The sequence below is a fragment of the Falco naumanni genome, chromosome 14 (genome assembly GCF_017639655.2).
Source record: "Falco naumanni isolate bFalNau1 chromosome 14, bFalNau1.pat, whole genome shotgun sequence".
NCBI classification, from domain to species: domain Eukaryota; kingdom Metazoa; phylum Chordata; class Aves; order Falconiformes; family Falconidae; genus Falco; species Falco naumanni.
In genome coordinates this window covers 21,890,983-21,906,206 of record NC_054067.1, presented here as the reverse complement: position 1 = coordinate 21,906,206, position 15,224 = coordinate 21,890,983, and the positions used below count along the sequence as shown (strand labels likewise).

The 15,224-nt window shown below is 42.4% G+C and overlaps 1 protein-coding gene across 1 annotated transcript; it reads left to right on the top strand.

Annotated features, from left to right (window-relative positions):
* The first annotated feature begins 71 nt into the window (after positions 1-71).
* TENT5D (terminal nucleotidyltransferase 5D) lies at positions 72-14,619 on the top strand. The gene is made up of 3 exons (XM_040614522.1): positions 72-171; positions 6,844-6,966; positions 13,355-14,619. The coding sequence occupies exon 3, from the start codon at positions 13,374-13,376 to the stop codon at positions 14,547-14,549; it is 1,176 nt and encodes a 391-aa protein (XP_040470456.1). The 5' UTR covers positions 72-171; positions 6,844-6,966; positions 13,355-13,373; the 3' UTR covers positions 14,550-14,619.
* Positions 14,620-15,224: the final 605 nt, after the last annotated feature.

The window sequence follows — 15,224 nt, the reverse complement described above, 5'->3', positions numbered from 1 at the left end:
ACTGCTTTACGCTACAAGGGCCGGCGGAGGCGGGAGGGAGGGGCGGGCCGGGCCGCTTCAGCACCGGGGCGGCCGCGGACAGCAGCGGCGGCGGCCCCGGCTCGGCGGTGCCTCTGCCCCGCGGGAGCAGCGCCGGGGCCTGCGCTGGAGGAGCGGGCTCGGGCCTGCGCGGTGAGTGTCCCCGCGGGGAGCCCTGCGGTCCCCGTCCCCCGGCGGCCGGGCCGGCGGTGCGGGAGCCCGGCGTGCCGCGGCCCCCAGCCCCTCGGGGGGTCACGGGGCGGCGGGGGGGCCCGGCGGGCAGAGCCGCGCTGGGGCCGGGCAGCCGCCGGGCCGGGGTCCTCCGGCGGCGGTGGGTCGGGGGTGCCTGGGGCGGAGGGGGGGTTGTGCCGGTCGGTCCCCCCCGCGTCCCTTGGGAGCCGTCGGTCTGAGTTACAAAACTTTGTAAGAGCTGGAGCGGTCGGCTCGGGTCTGCCCCCCCGCCCGCCTGTGCGAGGCGTTTTCCATACAAACTTTACCAACTTATTGAAAAGAGCAGTTTGGCAGTTAGGCGGGGGGGGGGGGGGGGGGGGGGCGGGGGGGGCGGTTTGGTGGCACGTCCTCCTACGGGCACTCATTGCCGTGGATCCTAAACATTTCTTGAATTTGGGGCAAGACCTGCCCCACCAAATTTATAGCAGAAGGCAGGAGCGTAGTCTTCGGGGCTGGCTGTCCGATGACATGCCGGCAGCTCAGTCATCTCATGCAGGCAAAGCAGCCCTTCCTAAGGCTTTTTCAGGCCTTTTTGAGGCGTCCAGAGAGGGCCCCCCGTGTGCCCGGCGTGGGGGCAGAGCCTGGGGGTGGCAGCCGGCGAGCTGGGGTTCCTGCCCCAGCTGTGGGAGGGCTCTGCTTACGCCTGCCTGCAAAGCACAACTGGCTTCCAGCAACCCGGGGCCAGCATTCTGCGTCTTCCCAGCCAGGGAATCACTCTCCCGTGCTCCCTGCCTTCTCCCATCCGCAAGCATGTCTCTGATGCATCTGCTAAGCCACCGCAAATCTTTAACCGTATTCGTTATTCCATCAAAAAAACCATGCTTGGCTACACAGGCACACACATTGCCTTCCGCGTGCTGCGTTAACAATAATAGTTTGTCCATGGCTCTCATAAAAAGCAGCAAGGTAGGTATGAATAATGACGTGGATCACTGTTAAAGGCCAAGAAATGAATAAGTGGGAGTGGATCAAGAGCAGGGACTCACACTTCACGCTCTTGTGTTCCCCTTAGAGTCGGATGTGGCTTGTGTATGTCCCTTCCAGAAATGTAAAACCGATCCCCTTGTCCTTCCATCCTCCCATGTGCTGTGGCTGCCGCATCCCACAGTGAGGAGTAAGGGCTGTGTGCAGAGGGGAGAGTAGCAGAGGCTGGATTATGTCTTCTGTCCTTATACCTTAGCCCTCTTGCATTCCCACAGCTTAGTTTAAAGAGGACAGCAATAATTTCCTTTAATTTGCAGTTACTGCAAACCTTTGACCTCACGATAGTGTTGCTTGCACGCCGTCCCTGCTCAGCTATGCATTACAGGCATAACTTCACAGCAAATTTAGTTTTGTTGCCTCATTAGGCATCAGACATACAGCACCGTGGTAAGGACTACGTTGTGCTCTGTAACGATTCAGCTGCCAGAGAGACATCTAAAGTCGACCCTTGTGAGCAAAGGCCTGAACTTAAATTCCTGCCCTGGAGAGCATATCACCAGCTACTGCTCAAGTTCAGAAGTAACTGCTGATGCAGTAGAGTCTGGTAATTTATGAATCCACTATAAATCAGGGAGAGATAAGTGGACAAAGTTCCTTGAAAGATCACATTGAAATCACATTGAGATTGAGTTATTTTGGAGAGTAAATTAAGCAGCATTTAGGCTGTCAGTGGAAATTGATTCTTTAATTAACGCTGCTTGAAGGATTGAAATTCTACACGTATTTTCAAAATGCTCCTAATTCAGATTAGTTTCATGGCCTTCCTAGTTCTGGGCTCTGAAGATCAGACTCTGTCCTCAGCTGCAGCTCCGGAACTCCTGGCTGTGAATCAGGGCTCCTCACAGCCAGGACGGGTTTGGTCCGTACCACCAGTGCTTGGCTGTAGCAAGGGGTGAAAATGTTGGTAGCTTGTGCTCTGCTTTGCCTTTTCCATTCATGCTGAGCCGCCCTTAGTGAGTCACCCTGACAGTATTGACAGTGTTTGTTGCATTCCCAGTAGCTTGATAATCATCTGCGTATGGGGATGGAATTTGTCTTGCAGATTTAAGGCATGTGTCTTACACATCACACATATGTCTTACATGACTGTGTTTCACTCCCACTGGTTTTAATGGATGAAGCTTAATGGAACAGTTACAAGATTTGTAGGGAAACTCCAAGTCAAATTTCACCATGAATCTATAGGTAAAATGGAGTCAGGGATGGTCCACGCAGAGTGGGAGTGAGCTCCGAATTTATCTTCCTGAAGTCAGGTGCCCAGCCATGGACACTGGGCCAGTTCTGCTCTCATTTACAGTGGAACAATTTCTGGTTGAGGACTGAATTTATGCCATTGGGATTCAAACATAAATGTTTTGAAAGTTCTGGTCTGGCTTTTCCCTTTTGCTACCATGATCTTCACGCAAAAATAATTATTTAAAGCATTGTTACAGAATCTAAGATACCACAGGGAATCAGCAATGTACCTATTGCCTACTGCCATGCAGAATTAGAGGGCAGTACATAAAGGGAGAACATAGATAGCTGTAAAATCTGAGCATAATATTGAACATGGTTTCTTCATGTTGCACAATTGCTCACAGACAAAGCATCATTTAGCATTTTTTCTAGCCAAGATATTTTTGTGGCCCCAAAAACTGTTTCTTTCAGTACATATTAACAAAAGAATGGTTTACTTCCATAAAACATTACAAACTGGCACAGCAGATGTCAATTTATGTCAACATCAGCTGATTTTCTTCTCCATTACCCTTTCTGCCGGCTCTTTGCTTATCTAGCAGGTCCTGTCTTCTTGACATCCAATGTCACGTTGAATGTTTTTTCACATTTGGTGCTAGAAAGCTTGACTCAGTCTTTCTCAAAAATCGGTGTCATCATCCACATGATGGTCATTATGCATTATTGATAGTGATGGAAAAGTCACGAATACACACATCTTTGCTGCAGGGCCTTAGCCTTTTTCTTTGGTCTATCATTGCTTTATCTTCTCTCTGCATTTTAGTAATAATGTCAACAGAGACATTTCATGCTGCCTTCGCTACGGAGTAGCAGTACCCTGGTCCTGGTGCTGCAGCCATAATCCTTTTCCCTGAGGTAGCTGGAGTCGAGTTATGCTGTGTTTTACTTTATCACAGAACTCTAGAAAACATATCCTAGCTCTTACTTATGTAGAATTAAGAATAAAGTCTTGTACAGCAAATACTTTGAAGTTAATAAATAGGTCATGTATTTTTCCCCACTTTTACAATGTAACTCCTAAAATTGGGAAAATAACATCAAAAGGAAATCCCACTACTGTATTGTGTAGTCAGAGAATAACTTTCTAATTTAAGTATGGAAATAAGTCATAATAATATGAATTACATGTTAACATGATAAACACCAAGAGTAATTCAAGCGAGCAGTGGAAGACATAGTAATCTTTGAAAAGGACCCCAGCTTGCCCTCAGACACATTTTTGTGGGAGGTGCCAGCCAAGCCTGGTCCAGGATACAGAAGTTTTTTCCAATTCAATTTAAACTCATCACTTGCTGTAGCAGCCACAAAAAGCCCTTCTTCAGAGGGATCCTAGACTGCTTAACAAATCAACCTGGAGCCTGTGCCCAGGGTTCATGTCTTCTGCCATAAAATGAAAATACATCTGGAGTGAAACAGGATAATTGCTTAATAGCAAATAGTTTTATGAAATAGGCAGAGCAGAGCAGGAGTGATGCAGAGAGGGCTTTATGGAACATGACTGCGTATGTCTTCAGCTTTCTAGCTCACCCCAAGGAAAACCCTCCAAATCTATCGTACTACTGTATGTACTATCAAAATCCACCCTCGATACTTCAATGGCTCAGTACTGATTCAGAAGGGAAAAAAAAAAGCATCGCATTGATTGAATGAACTAAATGCAGCTTCCAGCAAGACATAGCATTTTTGGATATGATCAGGAAAAAAAAAAAAAAAAAAAGAAATCCATTCAGTTTACTGTGTGTGTTTTGTTGGAACACTCAAAATAGACATGACTGCAAACCTGGCACTATCCTCCAATGCTTTCATGACCAAGGTGGTCCCACAAGACAGGTTCTTGGGAACATTCTGCCACGTTTGTAACTCACCGGGTCTCCCTTGGTGTAGATGAGGGGAGGAAGCCTCTGGAGAGTTTCTGAGGAAAGCCTTGACTTTGTAACGTCCTCTATCCCCTGAAAACAGCCCAGAATTAGGACTGTAATGGCACACTGCATAGCTCATCCCTCTTCCTCTGGCATTTGAAGGGGAGAGATAATTATGAAGATGGTTAATAGATGGAAAAGGAGGATTGTTTCATTCTTTACCTTGCCTGCTTTTGCTGCAGTTTAGTCATAATAATGAGAGTTTTTGATAAGTGAGCTTCAGATTGAGTCACTGGTATCTCGAGTGAGTAAATAGATTTTGGTATTAGACTGAGGAGCTAAGCAGAGCAGTCATGCGCTGCTCTTGGAAGCTGGCAGGCAGAGAGGGGGAGGCAAGCATCTCTGGAGAGGGGAGGGGATCCTTGGCTGTCGTTCTTGCTGACTTGGGGGAATCACCTTGACATGCCCTGGGTCAGCGGATAAGGTGTCCGAGCAACCTCCACACTCACTGAATCCCATGGGAGACGCTGTCACCCAATAGGTTTGGGGGTCAGTATGCCCCATGGTGGGACCTGGGAGTAGGCACACCCAAAAGCAGTGACCGACCAGGAACGTGCTCTCAAGCAGTATTTGTGGCACAGCGTGTCAGAGGGGGAAACCCAAGGCACAGAGTGATGCATTATCTCCTAGACCCTGCTGGTTCTCATTATAGTCTTTCACTTGTTATACACAGAGACACAAGGGTAAAAGGCTTTGAAATTAGTTTGTTGGTGCATATCATCACAATTCAAAAATCCTGGAAACTATGAGTAGAGAATAATGAAATGATGCCTTTTTCCTGTAATGATGGAGCCAATAAAAGGCAGCCATTGAGAATAATGTCCCAACAGCCGAAGCACTTCATCAGTCTCAGCTGCTGCTTTTATGAACATATTATATAATAATGGTTGTTCTTCTACCAAAGAAAAAGAAAAAAAGCTCTCTCTCCTTCCCCTAAATATCACCTGGGGAAGCCATTAATTCTACTCTGCTGTTAATCTATACTATCATGATGATATATCCATTAATGGATATCATATATCCATTAAACCTTCCACCCCTGCACAGAAAGAAATACCAATTGTTCATTGTTAAAAAGAATTTTGTATTTCGGTGGGGTTTTTTTAAGTAACCGATTATATATTTGTCTGACTTTTCCTCCAGGCAGCCAGACTCCACATGCTGAGACTCTTTTATCTAAGCAGTCCAGAACCTCTTTTCTTTGCCATTGAAGACACAACTGGCTTCTCACTTTCAGGCTAACCAGAGCCTTGCCCTTGCCAGACTTAACCCTTCATTCCCAGCTGCAAACATGAGCCATCGCTGCACAGATTTGAGGAGCAAGTCAGGAAACATTAATTCCTTCAATTAGTAGCCCATCAAGAGTTGGAAAGCAAATGAATGCTGTAGACAGGTCCTGGCACAGGAGACAGGTTCTCACAGAGTGAGGAAAGCAGGTACTGGGTTTCTGGCAGCAGTAAAATGGCATACTCAGTGATAAATATCTCACTGCTGTAGCATGGAGGAAAAATCCATAATGTTCTTAATAAAAAGAATAATAGAGTCCGTAGCTCCTTGGGCTATCATTTCAGCTTTTCCTGCAGGTTATGCATATATTTACACTCAAGTCATACTTGTAAAGTTATCTTTACTCAGAAGGAGCTATACTTTCAGCATAGAAGTTGAGGTTGAGGAACATAACTCAGCAACAAGGAGTAAATTCACATTCACAAATCAGGCAGTGGACAGAGCCCTCCTCGGGATAGTTAAGGAACCTTGGGTAGGTGCTGTGCACTTTGTCGGAAGGGGTGCTGGAATGGAGGTCTTTGAAGGAAAGCCTTGAAAAGGCTACCTAGCTGTCAGCATGTGTTCGAAATGAGAAACAAAAATGTAAAAGTGCCTTTATGATAGATGGGATTACTTGCAAAACATAGCTGTAATTCCTGCATAGCCAGTCAGTGGGCCATTCAGTGCGTGGAGATTCCAGCAACAGGCTGAAGAATCCTGCGCTTACTGTAAACGGACCAAGAACCTAGTCTGCCAGGAAACAAGACCTTCCTGTCATCTGCATGCATTTTTAGAAAGCTTATGAAGCCACTATGCAATTCATAATGTTTAATTTTGCTGAGTTGTTATTAGTTCTGTTTTTTTATATGATTCCACTGTGTCCCTGCTAAGTTGCATGCCTATTGATAATATTAAATTCTTCTTCAAAATCCCACAGAGAAAATAGTAAGTTTGTTAACATTTTTACTTACAGGGAATTATGTATGACCTGAAACCCAGAGTCTTTATAAGCACTTCTGTGCCTTTCCACTGCTTTTACCTTATCATTTCCAACTTAAAAGGCTATTGTTATGACTGCAGGACTGCCAAGTTGTAATGCATGATTTATTATGTACAGCAGGTGACTGGTAGTTAACATTTCTCTCAAAATGAATGTTATTGTTGTTGGTCTTTTTTTTTCCTGCAGCTTTCCCTGGGAGGTTCATGTTCTTGTCAGTGACAAGATGACAATTCATATTTTTACCAAAGGATCCAGTGAGTCATCCTATTAACTCCGCTGAAATACATGCTTGCCAATCGTCCTGCCACGGTAGGTCTGTGGGATGTGGCATTCTCTCTGGAAATGTTATTCAGGATGTCCGTAGTCTGCATTCGGTAGTACAAATCATCTTTACCTCAAGCAGTAACTTCTCAGTGATGACCACAGCCACAAATAGACAAAATATTGCATATCATATTTTTTTTTTAAAGTTATTACAGTATTTTAGAGCAAATGAGAAGATTGACCGTGCCTAATACCATGCTATTTACGAGGGCTTGGTTTGTTCGAACCTGGAGGCCACTTAAGAAGGAACCTCATGTGTTGTGGGAACCAATACAAAGTCATGATACATCTGGCCTTGAAAATGTTGCTGCGAGGGGACCCACATGCGGCTAAGAACGAGTGTACCATGAGTCATGATGGAAAAAACTGACATCCAAAAAGCCCCAGATCTCCAGGATGATATAATGTGGAGTACGTATTTGTACCGGTTGCCCAAATTAAACTCCTGAATTATTTTGTCCCTCCTGAGAACTCCCAGCCCATCAACCCAATATCCTGTACCGTTCCAGTAGAGGTGTAGGCTGCTTGGTTCCTTCTCCCAGCGTTGTGCTGTAGGAGGGTATGGCTGCCCTTGGGTTGTACTGCTCTGCACATCATTTTTATCTGGGAGAAAGGCTGGTGCAGGCTGGTACATGACTCTGGTGCTTTTCGCCGTTCCTTGGGTTGGCTTTAAGAAAAGGTAGGATACATTTTGTGTTAATAAAGTCTCTCTTTTCCTGCTTACTTGTTCTGCCCTTGAAGGTGATATTCTGTGTCATAGTCCAAGCAAACTGGTTTCTGCTTAAGTGTATTTTGCACACCATGCAACCTTATCTCACAGGAGAAGAGCATATGGCCTTGAGTTATTTGTTATTTCAGGATAACTAGATGGTAGCTGTACTGAAAACTTATGGCAACTCATGCGTTACCTCATGGTAACAGGATAAATAAACAGTATCTTCACTGCATGCATTAACATTAATGGAAGGAAAAACTCATGAAAAACACTGTCAAACCAGTTTAAATATGTCCTCATTTAGGATGCCCCAGATGCTTTACTGCTTCTACTTGTCTCATACACCTTTAAATTATGACTCGGACGCCTTACATATTTGACATTCTTGCCTTCAGAGCTTAGGTCAGCTGCAGTCCTTAAGTCAGTGAGCACGCAAAATACTTTTTAAAGTCTGGCTTAATAGAAAAATGTATCTTTGAACTAAAATAAAGCTTTAGCAAGATATTGTGGAAGTCATTAGTGATACATATAATGTGAATGCAGCAAAAGCAATATGGAGATGTAAGAAGAGAATTGCAATAGTTACTTTGAGCACCTCTGGGGTAACCCCGAAAAGTAAGGCACTACGGCAGCTGACAAGATATTTTGCTTTATCTGTAAAAGGTCCCTTCACAACCGATTTCAAGTGCAAAGCAGAGACAATTGGAGCATTAAAGTATTCCATATAATTGTTGTAAAACAGGTAAATAAGGGAGTAGATAAAAGCAAAGGGAAGAGAATGGGCCTAACACAGCTGCACAAAAACTGTTTTGGATGTATTCTTGAGATGGCTTGAGAATGCCAGAACATTGCAAACCCTTTGAAAATACTCTGAAACAGCATTCTAGAGTATGTAAAAAGAGAATCTAAACAGTTTATCGGTAAAACATGAGCTAAGTTTGATGAGACTGTCCTCTAGACTGTAAGTATCTGTTTCTGTGAAAGTCGTGTGGAACATGAAAGCTATCATTAGCACGGCAGATTTTCTTCATTCAGACATAGAGCCCGATCTGGTTTTATTTTTTTGAAGCAGCTGATGCATGGCAGTGCTAAGAGGTGGTTAACTAAATCTTTCAGCATCATTGCAAAACCAAATTCACACTTGTTTGGTCCAAACCCTGCTGAAGAAAATTAGACCCTCTGATTTCAATATAAAAATAAATAGTAAGAATTAGCAAAACTGTGTTTAATGATCCCACAGTAAGTAAATATTTTTCCACATCACAACCACTTCACCAGCTGAAGGTGACCACTCAAGGACAAGTTGGAACTTGAATGAGGGAAATATTTTTCTAACCTTATAATAAGGATAATATATCACGAAATTTGGCTAGGTCTGATTGATCTTATTCTGTGCTTCTCTAGCCAGTATATGTAAAAGAAAACACCCTGAAAACTACTTTTCCTCATCACTTTATCTAGCAGAGATCTTAAATCAGGCAGGATTCAGGGTCCGCTGCAGTTTATAGTAACATTTTAAATCCACAGTGAAAAAACTAAGAAAAATCAATAGGAGAGAGTCTCAATAAGTTACGAATACTGATAAACCAAGGGGAAAACCCCCTTTTTTTCAATACACAGTTTCAAAGACTGACTGTTCCTCTCACTGCCACAGTGCCAGTGTTTACGCAGCCTTCCATTTGCCTGTGCCTAGACTTTAAGATAGGAAAACACTGTGAAACACATGAAACACTTTTAGGTATTCATGTGGAAGAAGTTGAAGAAACAATTCTTTTGACAGGGTGCAGTAGGGCAGACTGTGAAGGCTGGGGCTGGGGGTGCCGGTGAGTAACAGCTCTCCAAGCCTGTGTCACGTATATAGGTACCCTGAAGGGCATAACGCTGCTGCCGGCAAAGGGGCAGCGAGGTATAGCTGCCTCCAGGGATCACCCTCCACTGCAAACATCACCAATTCCCAAAGAATGAAGCAATTTTCAAGCTTCTTTTCCCATTAACTGACCCAATCCCGGCACTCACTTGGGTTTGGCTTCATCTGGCTGCTGTGGTCACCTGCAGTGAGGTGCCTTCCCTTCATCCCTTGGTCTCTCTTCTTTTACACAACACTTTGACTAATCGTAGCCTCAGTACTGCTGCTGATTTATTTTAACTGAGGCTTACTTGCATTAATAATAACAACTCCTGACGTTAGCCTGAGCACCTTGGTAAATAAATTTACCACCATTTTAAGAAATAAGGTTCCTAATGACTATAAAATTGCTTGTTGCCAGACAAGAATAAGGAAAAGTACAAGAGAAAGTTCTTCTAGGAAAGTGCAGCATTATGTACCAACTTGCAAACTGGAAGCAAATCGGTAAATAATAAAAAAAAAAAAGCTCATTTAGATTAATAAATTAATCTGTAGATTAATTATATTCTTGCCAACTTAATTCCTGGTTTTCCTATGACATTTTCCTTACTTGTCCAAGTTGAAGGCATTATTTCAGCACAGAATTCTTAGTATATATCATAAGACATTAATGTTGAGGCTTTGAATTCACAAAGCATCACTGAATTCTCCAGGAATCACTTTAGAGAAATGACATTTTGATGTATGACTCTTCAACACAAAAGAAGTATTTACTGACATTACCTTTTCCTGTCATTTTTAAATCTTAGTATATTGCAATAAAATCTGAAATAACTAAAGCCATATAGCAATAAAGGAAGGATTTCTAAGCTTATTTAGGGATACTTGCACCTTCTAACTTTCAAAAAGTGTTTGAAGAGAGTCCCTCTGCTAAAAAAGTGGATTGAATTTCAACATTCCCTTCTCTAAGCCCTTTCTTTTGCATCACAGAATTAACCTTGAAAAGCTCTCTCAAAGTTTTGCAATATCAGACAAATCACATAACCAAAACTGTATATAAATAGATGTGTATATACCGTATATAATTACATACTGTGTGTAACTCCCAACTTTGGTCCTGATTTAGCCAAATTTTAAAGCAGGCATTTAGCTTCAAACATATGGTTAGTTCCATTCTTTGTAACGAGGCAAGAAAGGTGCTTGAAATTATGTATGTTCTTGATTAGCTGACTTGGGAGCTGAAACTGTAGTAGAAGTATATGAAAAATAGCTCATTTGTCAGTTCACAGGTTACTTGAAATTATAAAATATTCCAGAATGTGGAATCTGGAGGCGAGGGAAGGAAAATGTATGACAACGTACATATGTAGTGACTACTGATTAAGAAACAACAGTGTAGACTTTTTGGAAGTGTTATTACTCAATATGATTTCACTTTATTTTTATTCTTGAGCTTTAGCTGAAAAAATATGTTTTAGCCATCTGTCTGCAAAAGCGTTTCTCGATGTTTCAATAGTTTGTTTGCAGGGGTGGCCAATACCCGAAAGTCACTTCTTCCCTGCAGCTGGTGACTCACTGAGCTGTTTCAGATCCCACCTGAACACCCGAGTTCCGCATCCCCATTCTTCAGTCCCTCCAAACTCCAGCTTTGCATCAGCGTGGCTGGGAGACACAGCTCTGTCTGAGAAACAGTCTGCCTACAAGGGATTTCATAGTTTTTCTGTGGAAAATAGATTATAAAGTTCAGTGGCATAGTAGAATTCCCATCCTGTTTGTATGCAGTATTAAGGAATACAGTGATCTTTATTTTTGTATTCTTTTTAGGTGCGCAAGTAGTGTTTCAGCAGCAATGATTTAAACCCCCTTGCTATGTTACAAATACTTTATTGCAATTGTTTTAAAATAATTTTTAGTTTCCCTGAATTCTTTCTGAACTAAGCTTACACAAACCCAACAGAAATACTCTCAAAACAAGCCTTAGCTAACACACGCAACATTAAGGAGAAAGCAAAATTATGTTTGTGCAGGAGAAAGAAATTCCTTTCAGTAAGCAAAGTTGTTTTCAGTGCCTGTACCTCCATCTATAAGCTGTGTAAACTGCAGCTTCCCATGGGTTGGGGATGTTCACATCTGACTGCAGAGAGTAAAGAAATGCTTCAAATAACTGTATTGACTAAAGAGTTTTTGCTCTCTGGAGCGATGAAGAAAGGTCCTGCTATGTCCAGAAGCATTCTCTTCCTTCACCTGTAGCTCAGAGCAGCAAACACAACTTCAGACTGCATGCACCGAAGCACAGCAGCCCAGGCATGCAGGTTAATCGAAAAGTTACCAGTAAATCACAGTATCCGCCTGTGAGTTATCATGCGGATTATGAAAGAGTATTGAAAATGGCATGATAGGATTCAGCAATAAACCTTTCTGGTTTAACCGCCTGAGCGTTAGCTACCTGAAAAGAAGGGAGGAAGCGTAAGCAGGCAAAAGGGGGCACAGCATGAAATGATGCCCAGGAGTTCTGGAAGTGTTGTAGCCCTCTGACCTGTTTCTCTTCTGTAACACTGACGTTAATGTCAGGAGACAATAAGATGGAGATCTGCATATTTCATTACGCCTTGGACACCTAATGCCCAACAATGTTTTGCTTCTTTGTAGTTCCTTAAATGCACTTCTTATTTACTAACTGTAATCACACCTCATTGTATAAATGTATGATTGTGTTTAATTATATTCACAGTACACACCAATACAATTTTAAAAAATCAAACATGCAGATTCCCATTACAAAAATTTAATTAAACTAGAGTTTTTGTATGATAAATTAGAAACATTTTAAAACCAATGTGGAGGGGTTTGCACCTTTTTTCCCTCCTCGTTGTAAAAAGTAAATAAATTATCCATGCTAAGGTCTATCTTATATAAAAGGATATAGTTTTAAGCTGAGGAATTTCAGAGCCTGAGCTTCATCCCATTCAATTAATTTTATATATACTTTTATATATATATACACTATTTTGTTCTATAGGTGCTTCTTTCCATGCTTTCTTGAGAAGTTGTTGGAGTGTCAGTGCAGACTGGAAGGGTTTTTCTTATTGGCTCTGCAAACCATAACTTGCAGCGTTGGTACATTAACGTAGGAACATGGTTAATGGCTTAGAAGGAAAAGATTTTGCCTCAGAATCACAGTAGAAACAGCTTAACAATTATCGGATAACCAGTTCTTAAACCGCAACAAGTGGTACTAAAGGATGTGTGTGTGTAGGTGATCCATAGAGACTCAAGTACACCCAAGGCATATGGCTAGGTAAACAATGAGCATGCTGCACCATTCCTGCTTTAAAAATAAAACAACAAACTTCCTGGTCTTTCAGTAGTTTCAAGTATGGAAATCACTGAAGATAAAGGGAGATTTCTAGGCAGGACAGAAAGAACAAATCTGCTCATTTTAGCTCTTCATAGTGAAAAAATGTATTTGGAGTTTCATTATAGCTACCAAGTATTTCATGTTATTAACCTTTGAGTAGCTTTAGATCAAGTCTATATGGGTTACTGCATTTACTTTGAGTCATAGTTTATACAATGACAATGGTTTCTCAGCAGGATTAAAACCCAAGTACATTAAAATTCAGTTAAAGTCCTGTGACAAGTGCAGTGGTTGACTCAGACCGTTAACTGGGATTGTGTCTCTGGAAAATGAACTGCTTTGTCACTGCGCTGGGGAAGGAAGATACATGTTTGTTATAACCGAGTGAGATGTCAGGCGCTCTCATATTTGAGCAAGTTCTAACATTTCTCTCTTAATTTCTGTTCCTCCCTAGTTAGCCAACCGACATCACGATGACTGAGGACTTAGGCCACAGATTCAGTAGTCTCACCTGGGATCAGATTAAAATCCTGGATCAAGTTTTAGCTGAGGTCATACCTATTCATGGCAGAGGAAATTTCCCAACACTGGATGTAAAGCCGAAGGATATTATTCATGTGGTAAAGGAACAGCTCATTGAAAAGCAAATCAATGTTAGAGATATCCGCCTGAACGGTTCGACAGCCAGTCACATCCTGGTAAAGCAGAATGGAACCAGTTACAAGGACCTAGACATCATTTTCGGGGTGGAACTTCCAAGTGAGCTTGAGTTCCAGATTGTTAAGGAAGCAGTTCTTAATTGCCTATTGGACTTCTTGCCAAAATGTGTTAATAAGGAAAAAATCACTGCTCAGACCATGAAAGATGCCTATGTGCAGAAGATGGTCAAAGTCTCCACCGACCACGATCGCTGGAGCCTCATCTCACTGTCGAACAACAGCGGCAAAAATGTAGAATTAAAGTTCGTCAACTCACTCAGACGGCAGTTTGAGTTTAGCGTGGACTCCTTCCAAATCATCCTGGACTCCATCCTGAATGTTTACAGGGCAACAGATTGCAAACTGACAGAAGACTCTCACCCCACTGTCATCGCCGAGAGTATGTATGGAGACTTCAACGAAGCAATGGACCACTTAAAATACAAGCTGATTTCCACAAGGAACCCAGAGGAAATCAGAGGAGGTGGCCTCCTGAAGTACAGCAATCTCCTGGTTCGTGACTTTAAGCCAGCAGATGAGGCTGAAATTAAATCTCTGGAACGTTACATGTGCTCCAGGTTTTTCATTGATTTTCCAGATGTTGCTGAGCAGCAAAGGAAAATTGAGTCATATCTGCGCAACCATTTCATTGGAGAAGAGAAAAGCAAGTATGACTACTTGATGACTCTGCGTGGAGTTGTAAACGAGAGCACAGTCTGTCTCATGGGACATGAACGAAGACAAACTCTGAATATGATCACAATTCTGGCTTTAAAAGTGCTCGGAGAACAAAATATCATCCCAAATGCAGCCAATGTAACCTGCTATTATCAGCCTGCTCCGTATATCAGTGACAGAAACTTCAGTAATTACTACATTGCTCACGGACAACCACCTGTCATCTACCAGCCATACCCATTTCACATACAAATACAAAGCAGCATGGTTTAGGGACACGGTAACCTCCTCAGCACTTACACTCCTCTCTCTTTCCAGTTCTCTTCGTAATGAAGGCCTCATTAAAGCAAGCGTTATCATCACTTTTGATTTAAGGACATTTTTGTGCAAGTTGCCAAAGTTATTTGGTTGAGCAATGTCTAAACCACCGTTAAGCAGATTGTAAAATAAGTGAAACAGCTGTCATTCATGAAGTATTTATACCCCTACATGTATTTGGGCTATACATTATTTCTTTTTCAATGAAAAGAGAAGGATATAAATTATTCTAATTTTATAAAATGAAATGCACTAAGTTCTGGGTTCTAAAAAATTCTTAGGCAAAATTTAAATAGTGTAAACGAAAAATTAAAAATTAAGCCAATAAAATACCTCTCAGTAGAAATACCTGATTTTCAAAGTGCTCGTGTTCTGGGTACACTAAAGTAGACCATCCATCAGTGACACCCATGCAGGTCAGCAACATTTATTTGCAGCACATTTTGAAAATACACGTTGATGGGCTGTCTGTTGGTGGCTTGAGCTCTGCTTTACAGGCTCTGGTCTGATCACTCTTCAGGTCCAGTTAGAGGCGTGAGGTCCCTCTCCTCACCAGCGTACTGTTTAGTAATGGTTAGCAGGAAACACCCCTACCAAGAGCAGACTCAGACTTTTTGTGCATCCAAAATT

What these genes read in the sequence shown, in the direction of transcription:
- TENT5D (XM_040614522.1), top strand. Translation starts at nt 13,374, where the DNA reads ATGACTGAGGACTTAGGCCACAGATTCAGTAGTCTCACCTGGGATCAG.